General features: G+C 37.4%; 1 protein-coding gene across 1 annotated transcript in view; it reads right to left on the bottom strand.

The window, feature by feature from the left end:
- The window catches only part of DMD (dystrophin), a 2,307,273-nt gene that overhangs the window by 579,053 nt on the left and 1,711,027 nt on the right, over window positions 1–17,193 (bottom strand). The window contains exon 54 of the mRNA XM_023515448.1: window positions 5,041–5,195. Within this exon, the coding sequence (XP_023371216.1) occupies window positions 5,041–5,195 (155 nt within the window). The remainder of the gene's footprint in view (window positions 1–5,040; window positions 5,196–17,193) is intronic.

Genomic DNA, 17,193 nt, shown 5'->3' with positions numbered 1-17,193 from the left:
CAAGCGAGTCTCCTGCCTCAGCCTCCCAAGTAGCTGGGACTACAGGCGCCTGCCACAACGCCTGGCCATTTTTTGGTTGTAGCCATCATTGTTGTTTGGCGGGCTCGGGCTGGGGATTCGAACCCGCCACCTTAGGTGTATGTGGCTGGTGCCTTAGCCGCTTGAGCCACAGGAGCTGAGCCACATTTTCCAGCCTTTAGCACTATTTATTATAAATTATCTAATCTCAAGCATTCTCTTATAATAGCATACAACAGACTAAGACAGAAAATTGGTACCAAAAAGTAGGGTGGTTGCTGTAACAAATACTTGAAAATGTGGAAACGGCTTTGGAACTGAGTAATGGGTAGAATAGTGATTTTCAACCTGTGTTCTGAGAGTGGATCTTGGGTGTGCTGTGAAAATATTTAAAGATCATTAATTAAATTATTTTTGAAAGAAGTTCAAAGTACACTAAGTATATATTTTTTTACTACTTTTTTTTTTTGGTCAACATAATTTAAGTGTGCTGAGGAAGTTTAACTATAGGTTCAAGTGTGCCGTGAGTAAAAAGGGTTGAAAAACAATGAGGTAGAAGCCCATTGTTAATAATTTGGCAGAGCAGGCTCACAGAGGCCTACATCTCTATGAAGAGGGTTAAGAGCGATTCTGGTGAAGGCTCAGAAGAGGATGGATAAAGAGAAAGCCTGAAACTTACTTAAGTCGCTGTGATCAGAACGTTGGTAGAAATATGAATGCTAAAGGCAATTCTGATGAGAACTCAAACAAATGAGAAACAAAGTATTAGAACACTAGAACAATGGCTATGCTTGTTAGAAATTGGCAAATAACTTGGCTGAACTGTGTTCATGCTCATGAAAGGCAGAATTTAAAAGCCACATATTAGGATATATGGCAGAAAATGCTTTAAGCAAAATATAAAAGGAGCAGTGTAGCTTTTTCTAATTGTACACAGTAAAATGAGGGAAGAGAGAAATTATTTGGTGATGGAATTTATAACTAAAAGGGAAGAAGAATGTAAAAAATTGGAATATTCCCAGCCTATGTAAAGAATAAAAAAGTATGTTTGAGAGTGTGGCGCCTGTGGCTCAAAGGAGTAGGGCAACAGCCCCATAGACTGGAGATGGTGGGTTCAAATCCAGCCCTGGCCAACAAGTGCAAAAAAAAAAAAAAAAGTATGTTTGAGAGATAATACCAAGGGTGTAAGAGATCTATCATTTGATCTAGTCAGAGTAGTATGGATAGTAGGAAGCCAGATCTTATTTATCAAGACAATGGGAGAATGACTCCAAAAGCTTTCAGAGGCTTTAAGACAGGGGCCCTCAAACTTTTTAAACAGGGGGCCAGTTCACTGTCCCTTAGACTGTTGGAGGGCCAGACTGCGGGCCCCGGGATGAGTCGGCTGCTAAGCAGGACAGGCAACGGCGGCAAAACACACCCTGCGGGCTGGATAAATGTCCTAGGCAGGCTATAGTTTGAGGATGCCTGCAAGACTTCCTTTCCTATCATAGGCTCAGAATGTTAGGGCCTTGAGGGCTCTAACTTTTCAGGGCTACCTGAAGTCTCTGCTTCCCACTATTTCAGCACAGTGCCACTTGCACCCCGGCCTTGGCTTCAGTGGGTCCAGGTGCAGCTCACGCTGCTGCTCTGGAAGCTCCAAGAAGCCAAGCCTTGGCAGTGTCCACATGATGCTGATTTTGCTGAGTTATCACAAGGATAGAGCCACCACAGAGAATCCCCACTAAACAATGCCCTGTGGAACTATGGAGTCAGAGCTGCTGCAGAAAGTCCCTAGTAGGACTGATGGAGCTGTGGGGATGGAGCTGCTCCCGTAACACCAGAACTTGAGCCAATAACATGTAACACCAGTCCGAGAGAGCTGCAGGCACAAGACTTTAACCTGGGAGAGCTGCTGAGTGAACTCAGTCTAGCCAAGTGATTAAGGTGGGATTATCTGAAGCCTTGGAGACACAGCCTCTACCCTAGTGTATCCAGGAGGCAGGAAATGAAGTCAAAGATTATTCTAGAGCCTTTAGAATTAATATTGTTTGTGTCTGTTGGGTTTCAGACTTACTTGGGACTAGTTAGGATCAGTTACCCCCTTGTCTATATCTGCCTTTTGGAATGAGAATGCCTATCCTATGCCTGTCTTTCTTTCTTTCTTCTTCTTCTTCTTTTTTTTTTTTAAGAGATAGGGTCTTGCTTGTTGCCCAGGCTGGATTAGAACTCCTGACCTCAAGTAATTCTCTTGCTGGGCCTCCCAAAATGTTGGGGACCACAAGTGTAAGCCACCATGAACAGCCCTCACCATTGTATTTTCAAGCATATAATGTCTTTTGATTTCATAGGCACAGAACTGGAGAATTTGCTTCAAGATGAATCACACCTTGCTTGTCACTGATAATTAATATGACACTTTGGACTTTTGAGTTCATGCTAGAACAAGTTAAGAATTTGGGGGTTGAGATGAAATGAATGCATTTTGTATATGAGAAGCACATGAGTTTTATAAGGGAGAAAAGTGCAAAATGATACGGTTTGAATGTTTGTCCCTTCCAAAATTCATGCTGAAATTTAACTATCATTGTAACATTAGTAAAAAAGTGGGACATTTAGCATTGATTAGGACAAGAGGGCTCTGCCCTCATGAATGGATTAATGTTATCATGGAAGTAGATTCCATATAAAAGGATGAGTTTAACATCATGCTTTCTCTCTTGTCCTCTCTTGCCCTTCCATCTTTCACCATCAGATGATGACATAACAGAAACGCCCTTGCCAGATGGTGGCCTCTCCATCTTGGATCTCCAAGACTCCAGAATTATGTGCCAATACATTTCTGTTCATTATAAATTGTTGTACAGTATGTGGTATTTTGTTATAGCAGTACAAAAATGCAGGGACCACAGAAGTAGGTTGCGTTTGGAGAAAGAAGTTGGAAGAGGGAAAAGATGGGTTCAGTTTTAGAGTTATTCAATTTGAAGTTCCTGGAGGAATGTTAAAATGGAAGGAAGGCAAGAGGACATACACATCTAAAACGCAGAAGATTATTCTTAGATGGAAGTATAGATGATTAGTCAGCAACAGACTGAAACTATACAGTAGATGAATTTTTGCAAGGAGTATATGTAAAGTGAGAAAATAACAGGGAAGAATTTTACAGACATGAATCAGAAGTAGCTTGGTGAATTTTAGTTTCTGTATGGGCTAAAACTGTGAATTGGTTTCTAAAAATTCTAATTTGCTTTACCCATTGGGGAAGTAACTACATACTTTCCTTAGCTGATAGCATTTTAGGGACTAAGCTAAAAAATATAAACTAGAAGTTCTTCCCCTAAAGAACGCAAAGACTTTAATAAAGTGATTTTTATAAAACCAAGAGAGTTTCTTAGGCATCAAGAAGCATAATAAAATGCCAGAAATAGTAGTGTAGATGGAATAGATCAGTCCTCTTAAGCCTCAGTTTCACACCATGAACAAGCTTTCTTCTTGTTTTTTTCTTAGTTTACATTCCCTAAGGTCATCAGGTTAATCCCTGATCTTAGTTTGCTTTCTATGAGTGGCTTTTGTTTGAGAACTAGGTATTTTTCACTGAGATCTAATGATTGACTCTCTGACATCAATTGATTTCATGTGAAAAATTCTTCCTAGGCCTAATTTGTCCTTGTTTAATTGAACAGATTCAAGATCTGTATTTAGAGAAGAAAGTCCAAACTGTGCTACTGAGAAGATGTAATTTTGAGAATTTTTCCAAACTATAGTTATTCAAATACGCTCTTTCTCACCCAGGGTCCTTTTGATAGGACCCCAATTATGACTTCCCAATTTTAGGTTGAATCTACTTTTCCATGATCATCTGAAAACCTGCTATCTGGAATTCAGGACTAGAGCTGCTCTGTTTCCCAGGGTCATTAGCTCAAATCATGTTTCACAGGAATTTTTAGTCTTCAATTTCTAGCTCAGTTTCAAGATTTACTTGACTTTCTTAATTTCCATGTATTATCAGCTCATTCCTCTTAAGACTTCTTGCTACGACTTCAAAATCTGTATTTTACCCTCAATGGTGGTCTTTTCTTCTTAAGACCCATGAAAAATTATGTTTTCAAAATTCATGTCTTCTTTTGGGATTCACTTATCTTTCCCTATGTTCTCCCTCATCATTGTACTACATACAGATACTATTTTTGCCCCTGTTTTATGATACAACTCAAAATAAGTACCCAATAATCCTTAACTTAACACAGCATGCACACAGTTACTGTGTATTATCCCAAAGGAGTCATCATTCAACAACCATTTACTAGCCCCCTATTTTATCACCTGGGGATATATCAAATAATTAAGAAACAGTTTCTGCCCTCATGGATTTTAGACTAATTTGGAAGGCCAACATTAAACAATTAGTTACATAATTCATATTTTTATTTATAATTAGAATAAATGCTAATGAATAAAAAAGCACAAGGGGTTAAGAGAGTAGATAATAAGGAGAAAAACTTAATCTGAAGAGACAGTATCTCTGAAAGTTGTTATTCCATAGATATATAATGGGAAGTGAAGTTATGTGTCATATTACCCTGCACAAATTTTCCCATCAGGTGGGTAGGATGAGATACAATGACGGTAGTGCCATGGACAGCTGTAACTCCATTATGAAGCCCAAAGAGATTTCTTTATCAAATTAAGGTTGGGGACAACATGTGCCATGGTGGGACAGAAAGATATCTCTTTGGGTAGAGTTCTAAAACAAACTGATAAATAGCTCTTCTAACTGTAAATCTTATTTTGGTTTTGTCTAATCTCTTGGTTATATCACTACCTTTGTGACTGTAGGCAAATCATTTACTTTCACCACACCTCAGGTTCCTCATCTTTAAAAGAGGAGACTGAGCCAAGCCTATGAGTTTAGTTGGCATTTTTATCATGGATCCTCCCAAGCTAAAGTTTAGCAGGAATGGGAAAATGAATCTATGTTGTTCATCCAGTGTCACCATCCCAGCTTATAGTTAATAGTAGCTTTAGAAATAATGTAATTTGTACCTTTTATGAATGCTGCTCCAAGAGGCATTGATGTTCTCTGTTATCATGTGTACTTTCCTGGTATCATCTGCAGAATAATCCCGGAGAAGTTTCAGGGCTAAGTCATTTGCCACATCTACATTTATCTGCCACTGGCGGAGGTCTTTGGCCAACTGCTATAGATTTGTATGAGACAGAGAATAAACGTCAGTATTTTGTCCTGAAATCTCTAGATGAAGTTTCTTGAAATATTTCATAAATAGCTTCTGAATCAGGTCAGAATTTGTCTACATAATTGTTTTTAACCTCCCATGTGATTTAGTCAACCATGACAGTAAAAGCTAACTCACGTTTCATGACAAAACTTTTCAACTACAGTTTCTTGAGTGATAACCAATATCAGGTATTTAAATTTAGTAGCAATTAATTGGAAATAAGGTGGGATAAAATTGTTTTCTATCACAAGAGAGCACGCTGTAAAAACAGCCTCCCATAAAATTGAATATGTGACATGTAACAAAGTTTGAACAGAAGTATCTCATGCATTTCTTTCACTCTTCATTAACTTGTTGAATTGTTTATGTAATTAGTGCCATCTACTGGCATTCAACTAAACCTGCATACAGAACATACTGAACAACAAAAGAACAGAGCAGTTACCTTGTCATGAACTTTTTAAAAATATCATAATACTTCTAAAATATCCTACTTTCAAATTAGAATAAAAGTAAAAATACAATAATCTTGATAAACTAAATCACCCATGTTGTCTTCTTTGTTTTTGGCAACTGAGTATTATCAAAGTAGCCATTTCATCACTTGAAAAATATTTCAAGGGAAGAAGACAACCAATAATAGGTTCATCTGGAAATATATCAACCCCAAATTTCTTTTATTTTCTTGACTTCACAGTATTTGGAATTGATTTGAAATTTCTAGTAAATATTTCTGCAAGTGCACAGCGGTGGCTTGTAAGCATTAAGATAATATTAAATTGTTAAAATAGTTATGTCAAATCCAACATGGTGCACTAAGTCATTGATAAATGAACAGAGGAATAGGATAGAGTATTCAAACAAAAGAAATAATAAAATAATTTTATACATAAAAGAAAAAGTTAACTTTCAAGTAATAAAAAATATAGAGTATTATTTCAAGAAGGCACATTTGACAATAATTAAATTAACAAAAAATAAAACCCAAAGCTGAAAAATCTGACCAAATTACGATATTCATGTACTACTGTCCATGTATCTGTTAGAACAACTTAGCATAGATACCAAGCAACGTTCAACTGTTTATCAAATGTTTATTCCCATTGACCCAGTAGTCTCATTTTTGGTATTTCATTCTAATAAAATATTCAGAAGAGAAATATACCATAGGATTAAGGGTCTTCATTAACTTAAATAGTAAAAAATGAGAAAAAGTTTCAGTATTTGATGCAGGGACATTAAAAGAACAACATCAATGGTCTAGAATGTAGTAAATGTGCCAAGAAATAACTGTAAAAACACAATATTCTTGTGTAAAAATCAGAACATAATTTTCATCTACACTGTGTCTCTTAATTTTGAAAGCATAGTCACGAACTAGAAGAGGAACTGGAGAAGCTGAAAACAAATGGTATTTCTAAAACAAAAATAAGTTTTTGTTTTAACATTTTTCCTTTTGTTTTAGCATGATGTTTACATAATAAAAGTCAAACAGTAGTTCTGTTGGTATAATTTCAGTGTGTTTGGTTAGACTCCTATAATTGAAAATATATAATCTGGCATTTCGCAGTTAATTAGAACACTATTTTCTAGCATCAATTTAAATAATAGCATTTACTGCATATAGCAAACAGAGCCACATTACCAAACTATTATATTACCAAGAAGCTAAAGCCAATATACAATGATATTATTATCTATCATATAGTATATCTCTAATTGAAAGCATAAGCATCCACAAAACTGAGACCAAAAACTTGGTTACCCTTCACCAAGGTAATTCCTTTTTAAAGAGAATTAAATTGTTAAATAACTACTTATCAAATAAGCCAACACTAGAACATATATGTATAGGCTTTGGAATGCAAAATAAAAACAAAACTTCTAACAACTATAAAATTAAAATCATTTACTTTAGCTAAACAGGTGAAATAATCTTGAAAGCTACCCTCACTCATGGGTTGCTAGTTGAAAAGCCTATTTAGAAGAGAAGATACTCTTTGGATGGTTTCATAAGTATATTCATCTGTTCTAACCCATAAAACTGTATGCATTAAATATGTGCAATTTTTGTATACCAATCACGCCTCAATAAGGCTGTTACAAATTAAAAAATTAAAATGCAGTATGTGTCAAAATGCAGTATGAGTCTAAAAAATAACCTATAGACAATAAAAATATCTAAGATTATAAATTACCAAGTATGCTAGAATTTTCCAAAATCTCAGAAGAAAACAGCAAGCTAAATTAGAGACTTCCTTGTAAAAGGGTAGTAAAAGAGTAAGGTTTATCTTCAAACCAAGGCTTTCTGATATACAGTAGAACCTCCACAGTTGACCACCTCCCTACATTGACCAGCTGAAGTTGACCGAATCTTCACAGACCAAACATGCACCACATGTGTGCATCAGTACAGTAGGCCTACTTCCTCATGTTGACCACCTCTGTATGTTGACCAGCTTGTTACAGTCCCTTCGGTGGTCAACTTACAGCGGTTCCACTGTACTTTAATGCTTGAAAGGCAAAATCTGTCTGCTATAAATTTTTTCCCAAAATTGTATTTACAATGAAAGGTAAGACTTTTATACCTAAGGAAATTTTGACTGAGTGCTAACCCCACTGAATATTGCCCAGGTTTTGTGGGGATGTAAGATTAAAAAAAAAAACAAAAACTCCCACTAACCTTGCATAATGTTTCAAGGGCTAAGGCCTTTATGTAAACACAAAGGTACTCAACCGAGGCTTTGTTTTCTCTCTTCTTAAAGACATTCACCAGTCAGACTTCTTTCTCTTTCTCCTACTGTAATATACCGACCACCCTGGGCTTTATCCAAGTGTCATTTCCATGAGGAAACATGGCCTTGACCAGCTTTGCCTACAACTGTGAAATTTATTACTGAAATAACTCCAGACCTCAGAAGGACTGTAAATTCAAAAATACAATGGACTTCACACACACCCTTTTCTTTTTCTGAATTCCATTTACAATGGTATACACTACAGGGAATTGTTTGTATGGTGATTGTGGTATATGAAGAGGTCTAAAATACTGCAAGCACTAGCCTATAAAAAAAGGTTGACTTTGTGAATATATATGTGAGTGTGTTTTCTCTGAAGAATATAAAATGTTAAATCCCCAAAAGATTGTGTACCCAACAAGGAAATAAATATTTCATATTCAAACCTAATTTGATACTGCTGCAATATGTTCTTGGTATTAATATACAATGTTTTAGGCAGAAAAATGATTTCAGACTATGAGATAACCTGAATTAATTTCAAGAATTTTGAGTTGTATTTTTTTCCAATTTATGTTTGTCTTTAATTTTTTTTTGTAAGAATTTATTTTTAGGATATTTACCCTACATGGGAGGAAAGACGGGAGAAAGAGAAAGACTAGTTAAAAGTCTGGCCAACAGGGTTCAGCGCCTGTAGCACAGTGGTTACGGCACCAGCCACATACACCTAAGTTGGCGGGTTCGAACCCGGCCAGGCCAGCTAACCAACAATGACAACTGAACCAAAAAAAAAAAAAAAATAGCCGGGCATTATGGTAGGTGCCTATAGTCCCAGCTACTTGGGAGGCTGAGGAAAGAGAATCGCTTGAGCCCAAGAGATGGAGGTTGCTATGAGCTGTGACACCATGACACTCTAACCAGGGCTACATGGTAAGACTCTGTCTCAAAAAAAAAAAAAAAAAAAGTCTGCCCAACAGAATGAGCCTGCTGGATTTGAATCCTAGTTTGATCCCTTAAGAGTTATGTGACCAATGGGGGCAGTTAATTATCTTCTCTGTACTTCAGTTTTCTCTTTTATTAAATGGAAATATTAACAGTATCTACCTGGAAAGTTGACCATAAGGATTGACTCACCAAATTCAGGGAGAACATTTATAAAAGTGGCTGGCATACCCAAAGCATAAAATAAATATTAGCCATTAATTATAATTATCATCATCATTAGCATCATTATTACTACTGCTACAACTTCTACTACTATTTTTAATGAATCAAACTATATTCACCACAGTGTGAAGCCTTACTGAATGCAAAGCAAGTGGTTCCCTGTTGTATCAACATTGTCTATAAATGCTGGGGCCCTTTAACTTGGACAATTAGTGAGAACATAGACCTATCATTAAAATTTTAAAATTGAATATTGGTTAAATTCCTTTTAAAATGTGCTTGGCATATTCACCTCCAAATGAAACAAATGTTTGTTCCGAGTGAACTGTTAAATTTAATTTTTAATGACAGGGCCTCAAAGGAGCTTCATGAAAGGCATCTTCCCAGGAAGCTTTGCTTGTCTATCCTCTTACAGTATGATCTTAAGGAAATCATTAACCTTGTGGGAGCCAGTTCTGTCATCTATAAAATAGGGTGGAGTTTGTTGCTCTGCCTATGCCTCAGCCTCAGGTTTGTCCTGAGGTGTCAAAATCAGAATGGGATTTACTAGAAAATTATAAAACAGGATCCTAACATTTTTTTCCAGACAAAAAGCTCTCCATATCGGATTTCTGTCATTTTTTGCTTTGAATACTGTGTTTGCATGCGTGAACTATGGTGTTCATTAAAAAATGTAGTGCTGTGAGCTAAGAGCTAATAAGCTCTTAGTAGTTCTCTGCCTATTTCCTACTCTTGTACCTGCTCTGTAGCCTCCAACTGGTGGAGTTAGCACCAGATGGTTCTGGTTTCTGGGCCTCGGTAAAATTTGCTGACCCTCTGGGCCTTGAGGTAGTACGTGGGTCATTATGAAAGTTTTGAGATCCATTCAGTATTGCAAATGGTCTAACCCCCATCAGGACTTAGAATTTCCCAGGATCTCTTGGGATCTGGCTTCCAGCTGAGTTAGACCAGGAGAGGCATTGGTGGGAGATAGAACACCAGGAGGAAGAGTGAAACTAGAGAGTGTTACCCCTTCTCTATCTGGGCAGTGTCTTTCTCATCTCTCCATTTCCCACCTGACAGCCCCCTCACTCTGTGGTTCTTGTACCTGCTCTGTAGCTCCTACACTGGTGGAGTTAGCAACAGATGGCTCTGGTTTCTGGGCCTTGGTAAAATTTACTGACCCTCTAGGCCTTGAGGTAGTACATGGGTCATTATGAAAGTTCTGAGATACATAAAAATCAAGATAAATAAAACCCACAGGGATGGAAACAAATGACAAATGAAGCCCTCCTAGCAATACTGATAAGCCAAACAAGTTGAAACTTGCACAGGGGAATCAGAAAGGATGCTGTCAATTCTGTTTCCTGCAAGTGAAATGGACCGAATCACAGTCTGTCTCAAAACTTTTGTAGTGAGCCATGTAATAGCTTCCTGAGGTTCCTAACCTCTAATTGTCTCACTATCTTCTGTTGAGTTTGTCAGCTCCTCCATTTCCCATGGAACCATTCCTCTGTATTAAAATTTCCTCTGTTTGAAATATCTGGTGTGATTTCCAGACTAATCTCTGATGATATTAACTGAAAGAAATCTCGTAGCAAATGACCCAATCTACAATTCCACAGGAAAATTGAATATATCAAGCATAAATTTCATGAAGTATCAGACTTCTCATCTTGCATCCTTCTTTCCAGTCTCAGAGAAAGAGGCAACTCTTATGTTATTGGAAGTCGATTTCACCATCTGGGCACCCCTCTATTCTGGGATCCTCCTCCATGTACTCCCTCTCTCTTTGCATGTTCCAACTTCTTGCCTCTCTGCAGGGCCCTTCTCCACAGCCTTCAAGTATAAGCGTCTCTCTCATCTTTAAACAACAACAACAAAAATACGCATTCTAACATTTTCATTTTCCATGCACAGTCACATCTTATTTATTTAATTTTTTTTAGCAGCAGGTCTTCCTCTGTCACCCAGGCTGGAGTGCAGTGGTATGATCATTGCTCACTACAACCTTACTCCAGGGCTCAGGCGGCTCAGCCTCTGGTGTAGCTGGGACTATAGGCATGCACCATCATGACCAGATAAATTTTTTAAAACATTTTGTGGAGATAAGGTCTTTCTATGCTGTTGGTCTTGAACTCCTGGCCTCACATGATCTTCTTGCTTTGGCCTCTCAAAGTCCTATAATTACAAGCATGAGCCACTGTACCTGGCTTGCAGTCCCACGGTATAGAAGGCTAATTGCTTCAACTTGATTACATTCCTGCCACTCTTCAATTCTTCAAAAGTAGGCTTCTGCCATAACCACTTCACTGAAACTATTCTGACTGAAGTCACTGTGGCAAATGCAATTACTGGTCTCAATTCTTTCTCTCTCCCGGTATCCATGGTCTTTGCTACGTATCTTTGAAGTTTCTCCTATAAAAGCCTACCTGATGGCTTGGCGCCTGTGGCTCAAGTGGCTAAGGTGCCACATACACCTAATAGGGTGGCAGGTTCGAATCCAGCCTGGCCGTCAAACAACAATGACAGCTGCAACCAAGAAATAGCGGGCGCCTATGGTCCCAGCTACTTGGGAGGCCGAGGCAGGAGACTCGCTTGAGCCCAGGAGTTGGAGGTTGCTATGAGCTGTGATGCCATGAAAAAAAGCCTACCTGACGTAGACATTGAGCTTGATCACATGACTTGTTTTGCCTGCTCCTAAGAGGTGGTAATAAGAAGTCACACAAGCCTAGACTTGAAATGTTCTTGTGCTGCGGGGCTAGCCCTTTTGCACAAACATGTCCCAAACTTGCCTGCACATCTTAGGAGGAGGACGAGTGCCCTGTGGGCTCAGATGAACTTGTAGTATGAGGAATTGTCACCTCACCCAAGCTGTAACCTCATGAAAAGGTAATATGGGCTTTTTGTTATATACTACTAACATTTTGAGATGGTTTTGCAGCATTTTTGCAAAAATACTTAACATATTCAGTCACCAATGGCCAATGCCTATAGAAAGATTTAGGTTCTCATTTGCTTGATTTATTTGCAGGAACTGGTACTATTGACTGCTAGCTTTTGCTTGAAGTTCTTTCTTTTTTGGTTCCCTTTCTTCCAGTCTCCTTTGTACTCTCTTAGGGTTCAAGTTATGTACTTTTGCCTATCCCTTAATACTAGTGCTCCCCAAGGTTCTGTCCCTCGGTCAATCATCTTCTCTCTCTGGTTGTCAGTTGGTGCTCAACTGGAGGAGAAGGCAGGAAACATATACCCCATTGGGGTTGTATCATAACTTTCCCTTGGGTCCAAATCTTCTACCTCCATTGTTACTACCTTAATTTATGTCTCCATCATCTCTTGGTCAGATATTGCCCTAATCTTTTTATTAGCTCCCTTCCCCACTCTCAGGCCTTTTTAGTTAAATACAACTGCTTAAGTGATCTTTTGTAATACAAATAGAACCTCATTGCTCCACTGTGTAACACATTTCAATGGTTCCCTATTATCTCCAAGACAAACACCAAACCTGTCTCTTTAGATTGCCAGGCCCTACATCTCCACTTTTATCTTTTGTTTTCGAGCAATCCCATAGTTGTCACATGAGAATACAAACAGGTTAAGTGACTTGTTCAAGGTGACATAGTTAATCAGTGAGCGGCATCATCAAAATGAAAGATTATGGATTCTTAACTCAGGATTCAATCCAGTTAAAAAGTTTTGCATCTACATAAAAGAATTTAAGGCAAATGATTGGCTTTTTTTTTGGCAGTTTTTGGCCAGGGCTGGGCTTGAACCCACCACCTCTGGCATATGGGGCCAGTGCCTTACTCCTTTGAGCCACAGGCATCGCCTGGCAAATGATTGGCTTTATGATAACTGAACTTTGAAGAATATAAAGCAATCCTCTTGATGATTATAGCATGATTAGAATATTACTGGGTAAAATAAACTAAGATGTTTCCCCCCAAAAGACAGCAGAAAAAATACAAATATGGTTCTTTTTAAAAATTAGTAAACAATTTTGTCCTAAGTATGAATTAATGTTCTATAAATTCTTATTGGGAAAAAGGAACACCATTTTTTTTCTTTCTTGTCTGGGATTAAAATGCCCCATAAAACGTCTTTATGGATTTATAATAGAAATGTTAAAATATCTGTAAGGAAGCTATTTTCAGAAGTAAAGCCTCTCACCATTAGCTTCAAGACTCATCTATTAAGCTTCTGACATTACCAAACAACTCTGTTTCAGAAGGTAACATTGTATACAGGGGATAGTATTTAAGAAAATAGCCCTCATTTTCCAGCTTACTGAAAATGATTAATCTTTTCAATAGCTTTAAGGGCTACATACCAATGTTGTTACTTTTTTGTCCTTTCAACAAAGACTACAAGCTGAGAGCAGGCTAGCAAATGTGTTATCGGCCAACCCATTAGAGTTCCATTATTTCCTGTCTTACATGGCTTCATGTAATGAATTTTTATAATTAAACTAATGGCATACAATTTATTTCCCCCCCTCTTTACTTTCAGGCCCCATTTCTCTTCTAGCTTCTTTGGAATAAGTTTTATACAAAAAGAAGGGAGGAGAGTCCTCCAAGTGCTTCATTACCTTAATTTCATTATGACATTTTGGAAAGCATTCTCTTTATCTGGGCTCTCTCTTTAATTTGCTGACTTTATTAAAAGGCTTAAGCATTGTTGTAATTAGCCAATCACCCAGCTACCCCAGGCATCTAAAAGAAGTCTGGTCGAGAGGGTATGGAAATGGTTGGGTGGAGATGACTCTAGAGAGAGTGCCAGAGGACAGATCCCCAGAAAATGGCATTTTCTTGGCTAGTGATTTCTCAAATCCTGTGAGCCTGAGGTGGTAAACTGCATTGTTGCCCAAAAATATGCAGTGCCTTTTCACGCCAGAGGATTGTATATCTGCACGCCCGTTGAATTCAGAAATGGCCATGTGACTATTCTTTTTTCTACTTGTCACTTCTAGGCAGAACATATAAGAACTATGTTCTTTGATTCTCTGTGGAAGCAAGTAGCAAGACAGAGCTACCACCAGCCATGATGGTCTCTGAGTGTCTAAGCTAAGTAGAACCCTCTTATCAATCCACAATGGACAGATGACATAGAACTGTAGATCTTGGGGTTGTGTTAAATTTCTAGATTTGGGGCTTGTTCCTGTAGCTTTATATAGCCTATCTTAACTGACATATCTACTCCAATAGAACAGCATACTTCTGCTACCTGTAGAAGTCTGGGACAATGGTTAGGAATATAATAAACTATTGTAATGGCACTTAAAGAACAGGTTCTCTTGTTAATAAATAGGAATCTATAATAATATTGAAGACATGTTCAGAGGAACAGTAGCATCTCAGAATATGTTCTGCAGGAGAAAGCCTGCCTGTCTTGACCAACAAAGAAAATAGGTATCTATTCATTTTGTGATGGAAGCTCCGCTCTAGGCAGCAGTTAAGATCTACAAAGTGAGTCTTTCATTTCTGTGGGTGACCAGGAGTTTCATGAATGAGACAATGGAGGCTATGTTCCTAAAACTGTGTTTATAAACTTGAAAAAACAAGAAAATATGTGTAGTCTTAATGGTACAGATAAACCTTTTCAAGTGGCTTTTTTTGAGATACAATGCAAATACCACAAAGTTCACCCATTTAAGGTGTACAATTTACTGGGTTTTAGTATATTCACAGAGTTGTGCAACAATCGCTGTGATCTAATTTTAGAATATTTTCTTCACCCCCCCCACCAAAGATACCCCATACCCAATTAATAGTCATTTTCAACTATTTGTTCTTCTCCTCTGCCAGTCTTTTTTTTTTTTTTTTTTTTTTGTAAATTTCAGGTTAATATGAGGGTATAAATGATTAGGTTACATTGTGTTTCTTAGGTAAAGTTCAAGTTGTAGTTGAGCCCCTCACCTAGGGGCTGTGCTGTATACCCTCACATTGTACACATTAGGTGAGAGCTTGCCAGTTAACTTAACCCTCCTCCTCTCTTTTCCCTCCTTCCTACCAATGAATTTATTTGTGTTTTTCTCTCATGCAGGGAATGTAGGTGTTTATCTATTGGTTTCATATTAGTATTGTGTACATTGGATACTTCCTTTTCCATTTTTGTGATACTTTACTAAGAAAAATACTCTTCAACTCCAACCACTCTGCTAGTCTTTATTGGATATTTTATATAAATAGATTCTCATAATATATGGTCTTTCATTACTGGTTTTTGCCATTTAGCATAATGTTTTTGAGGTTCATTCCCGTTACAGCATGTATCAGGGTTTTAATTCTTTTTATTGCCAAATGATGTCCTATTATTGGTCATAGCACATCTTGTTTATTTGTATACTAGTTGATACATATTTGGGTTGGTTTTACTTTGGGGCTATTATGAATGATGCTGCTACAGACATCTATAGAAAGGTTTTGTATGTATAACTTTTTATTTCTGTTGGTTATATACCTGAGAGTGGAATGGTTATGTCATATGGTAACTTCATTTTTAGTATCTTTGGGATTACCAAAATTTCTCTCAAAGTGCTTTTACCATTTTTACATTTTATAACTGTGGGGATAGGTATCTAGAAGTGAGACTGCTGAATCAAATGGTAAATCTATTTTTAGTTTAAGTAACTTACTCTTCTTCCCTATAAAGGCTATACTAAATTCACATTCCCACCACTGGTATATAGGGTTCCCTATTTTTTACATCCTTGCACATCCTTGTCAATACTTTTTATTTTGATCTTTATTTATTTTTTTTTTTTTGAGACAGAGTCTTGTTCTGTCACCTGGGTAGAGTGTTGTAGCATCGTAGCTCACAGCAACCTCAAATCCCTGGGCTCAAGCAATCCTCTTGCCTCCACTTCCCGAGTAGCTAGGACTATAGGTTCCTACCATAACACTCGGCTAATTTTTCTATTTTTTTTAGTAGAGACGGCGTCTCCCTCTTGCTGAGGCTGGTCTTGAACTCCTGGTCTCAAGAGATCCAGCCACCTTGGCCTCCCAACGTACTAGGACTATAGGCATGAACCATCACACCTGGACCTATCTTTCATCTTTTTGACAACAGCTAACAGATTCTCATTGTGATTTTAATATGCTTTTCCCTGATGATTAGTGATGTTGAGCATTTTAAAAATAAATCCATTGGCTATCAGTATGTCTTCTTTTGAGAAATGTCTACTTAAATCTTTCAACCATTTTTAATCAGGTTATTTATTTTCTTTTATGATTCATTTTAGAGCTATTTTTTTTGTGTGGTAAAGTGAGGTCAAACTTCATTATTTTGTATCTGAATATCCAGTTATCTCAACACTAACTTTTCAAAGACTATTCTTTTCCCACTGAATTATCTTGGTACCCTTGTCAAAAATCAATTGACCATAAATACAAAAGTTTATTTCTAGATTTTCAATTTTAGATGTATATATGTATATCTACATGCCAGAAACACACTGTCTTGATTACTGTCGCTTTGTAGTAGGTTTTGAAATTGCAAAATTGAGTCCTCCAACTTTGTTCATTTTTCGAGGTTGTTTTGGCTATTTTGGATGCTTTGTATTTCAATAGGTACTGTAGGAGGCACTTGTCAATTTCTGCAGAAAAAGAATTCACTTAGGACGTAGATAAAGATTGCATGGAATCTGTAGATAAATTAGGTGAAGACTTTCGAGGTTGTTTTGGCTATTTTGGATGCTTTGTATTTCAATAGGTACTGTAGGAGGCACTTGTCAATTTCTGCAGAAAAAGAATTCACTTAGGACGTAGATAAAGATTGCATGGAATCTGTAGATAAATTAGGTGAAGACTGCCTTTTTAAAAAGTCCTATCAGTCTCTTTTGATGTGGGAACATGGATTACCTTTCCATTTATTGAGATCTTATTCAGTTTCTTTCAAAAATGCTTTCTTTGTTGCCAGTGTACAAGTCTCGCATTTCTCTTGTTTATAAATATTTTGTTTCTATTTTATTTTTTAAGTTTATTCAGGAAAATGCCCCTTGAGAAAGTGTCTGGCTCTATGTTGGGAGAGACATGTCTGAGGAGGGCTAATGGTCCCCTGTAAACATGCAGATCACA

This window comes from Otolemur garnettii, unplaced genomic scaffold (assembly GCF_000181295.1).
Source record: "Otolemur garnettii isolate 467f Iridium unplaced genomic scaffold, OtoGar3 scaffold00072, whole genome shotgun sequence".
Taxonomy (NCBI): Eukaryota; Metazoa; Chordata; class Mammalia; order Primates; family Galagidae; genus Otolemur; species Otolemur garnettii.
The sequence above is the reverse complement of the archived record's forward strand: the minus strand, read 5'-3'. Positions and strand labels throughout refer to the sequence as shown.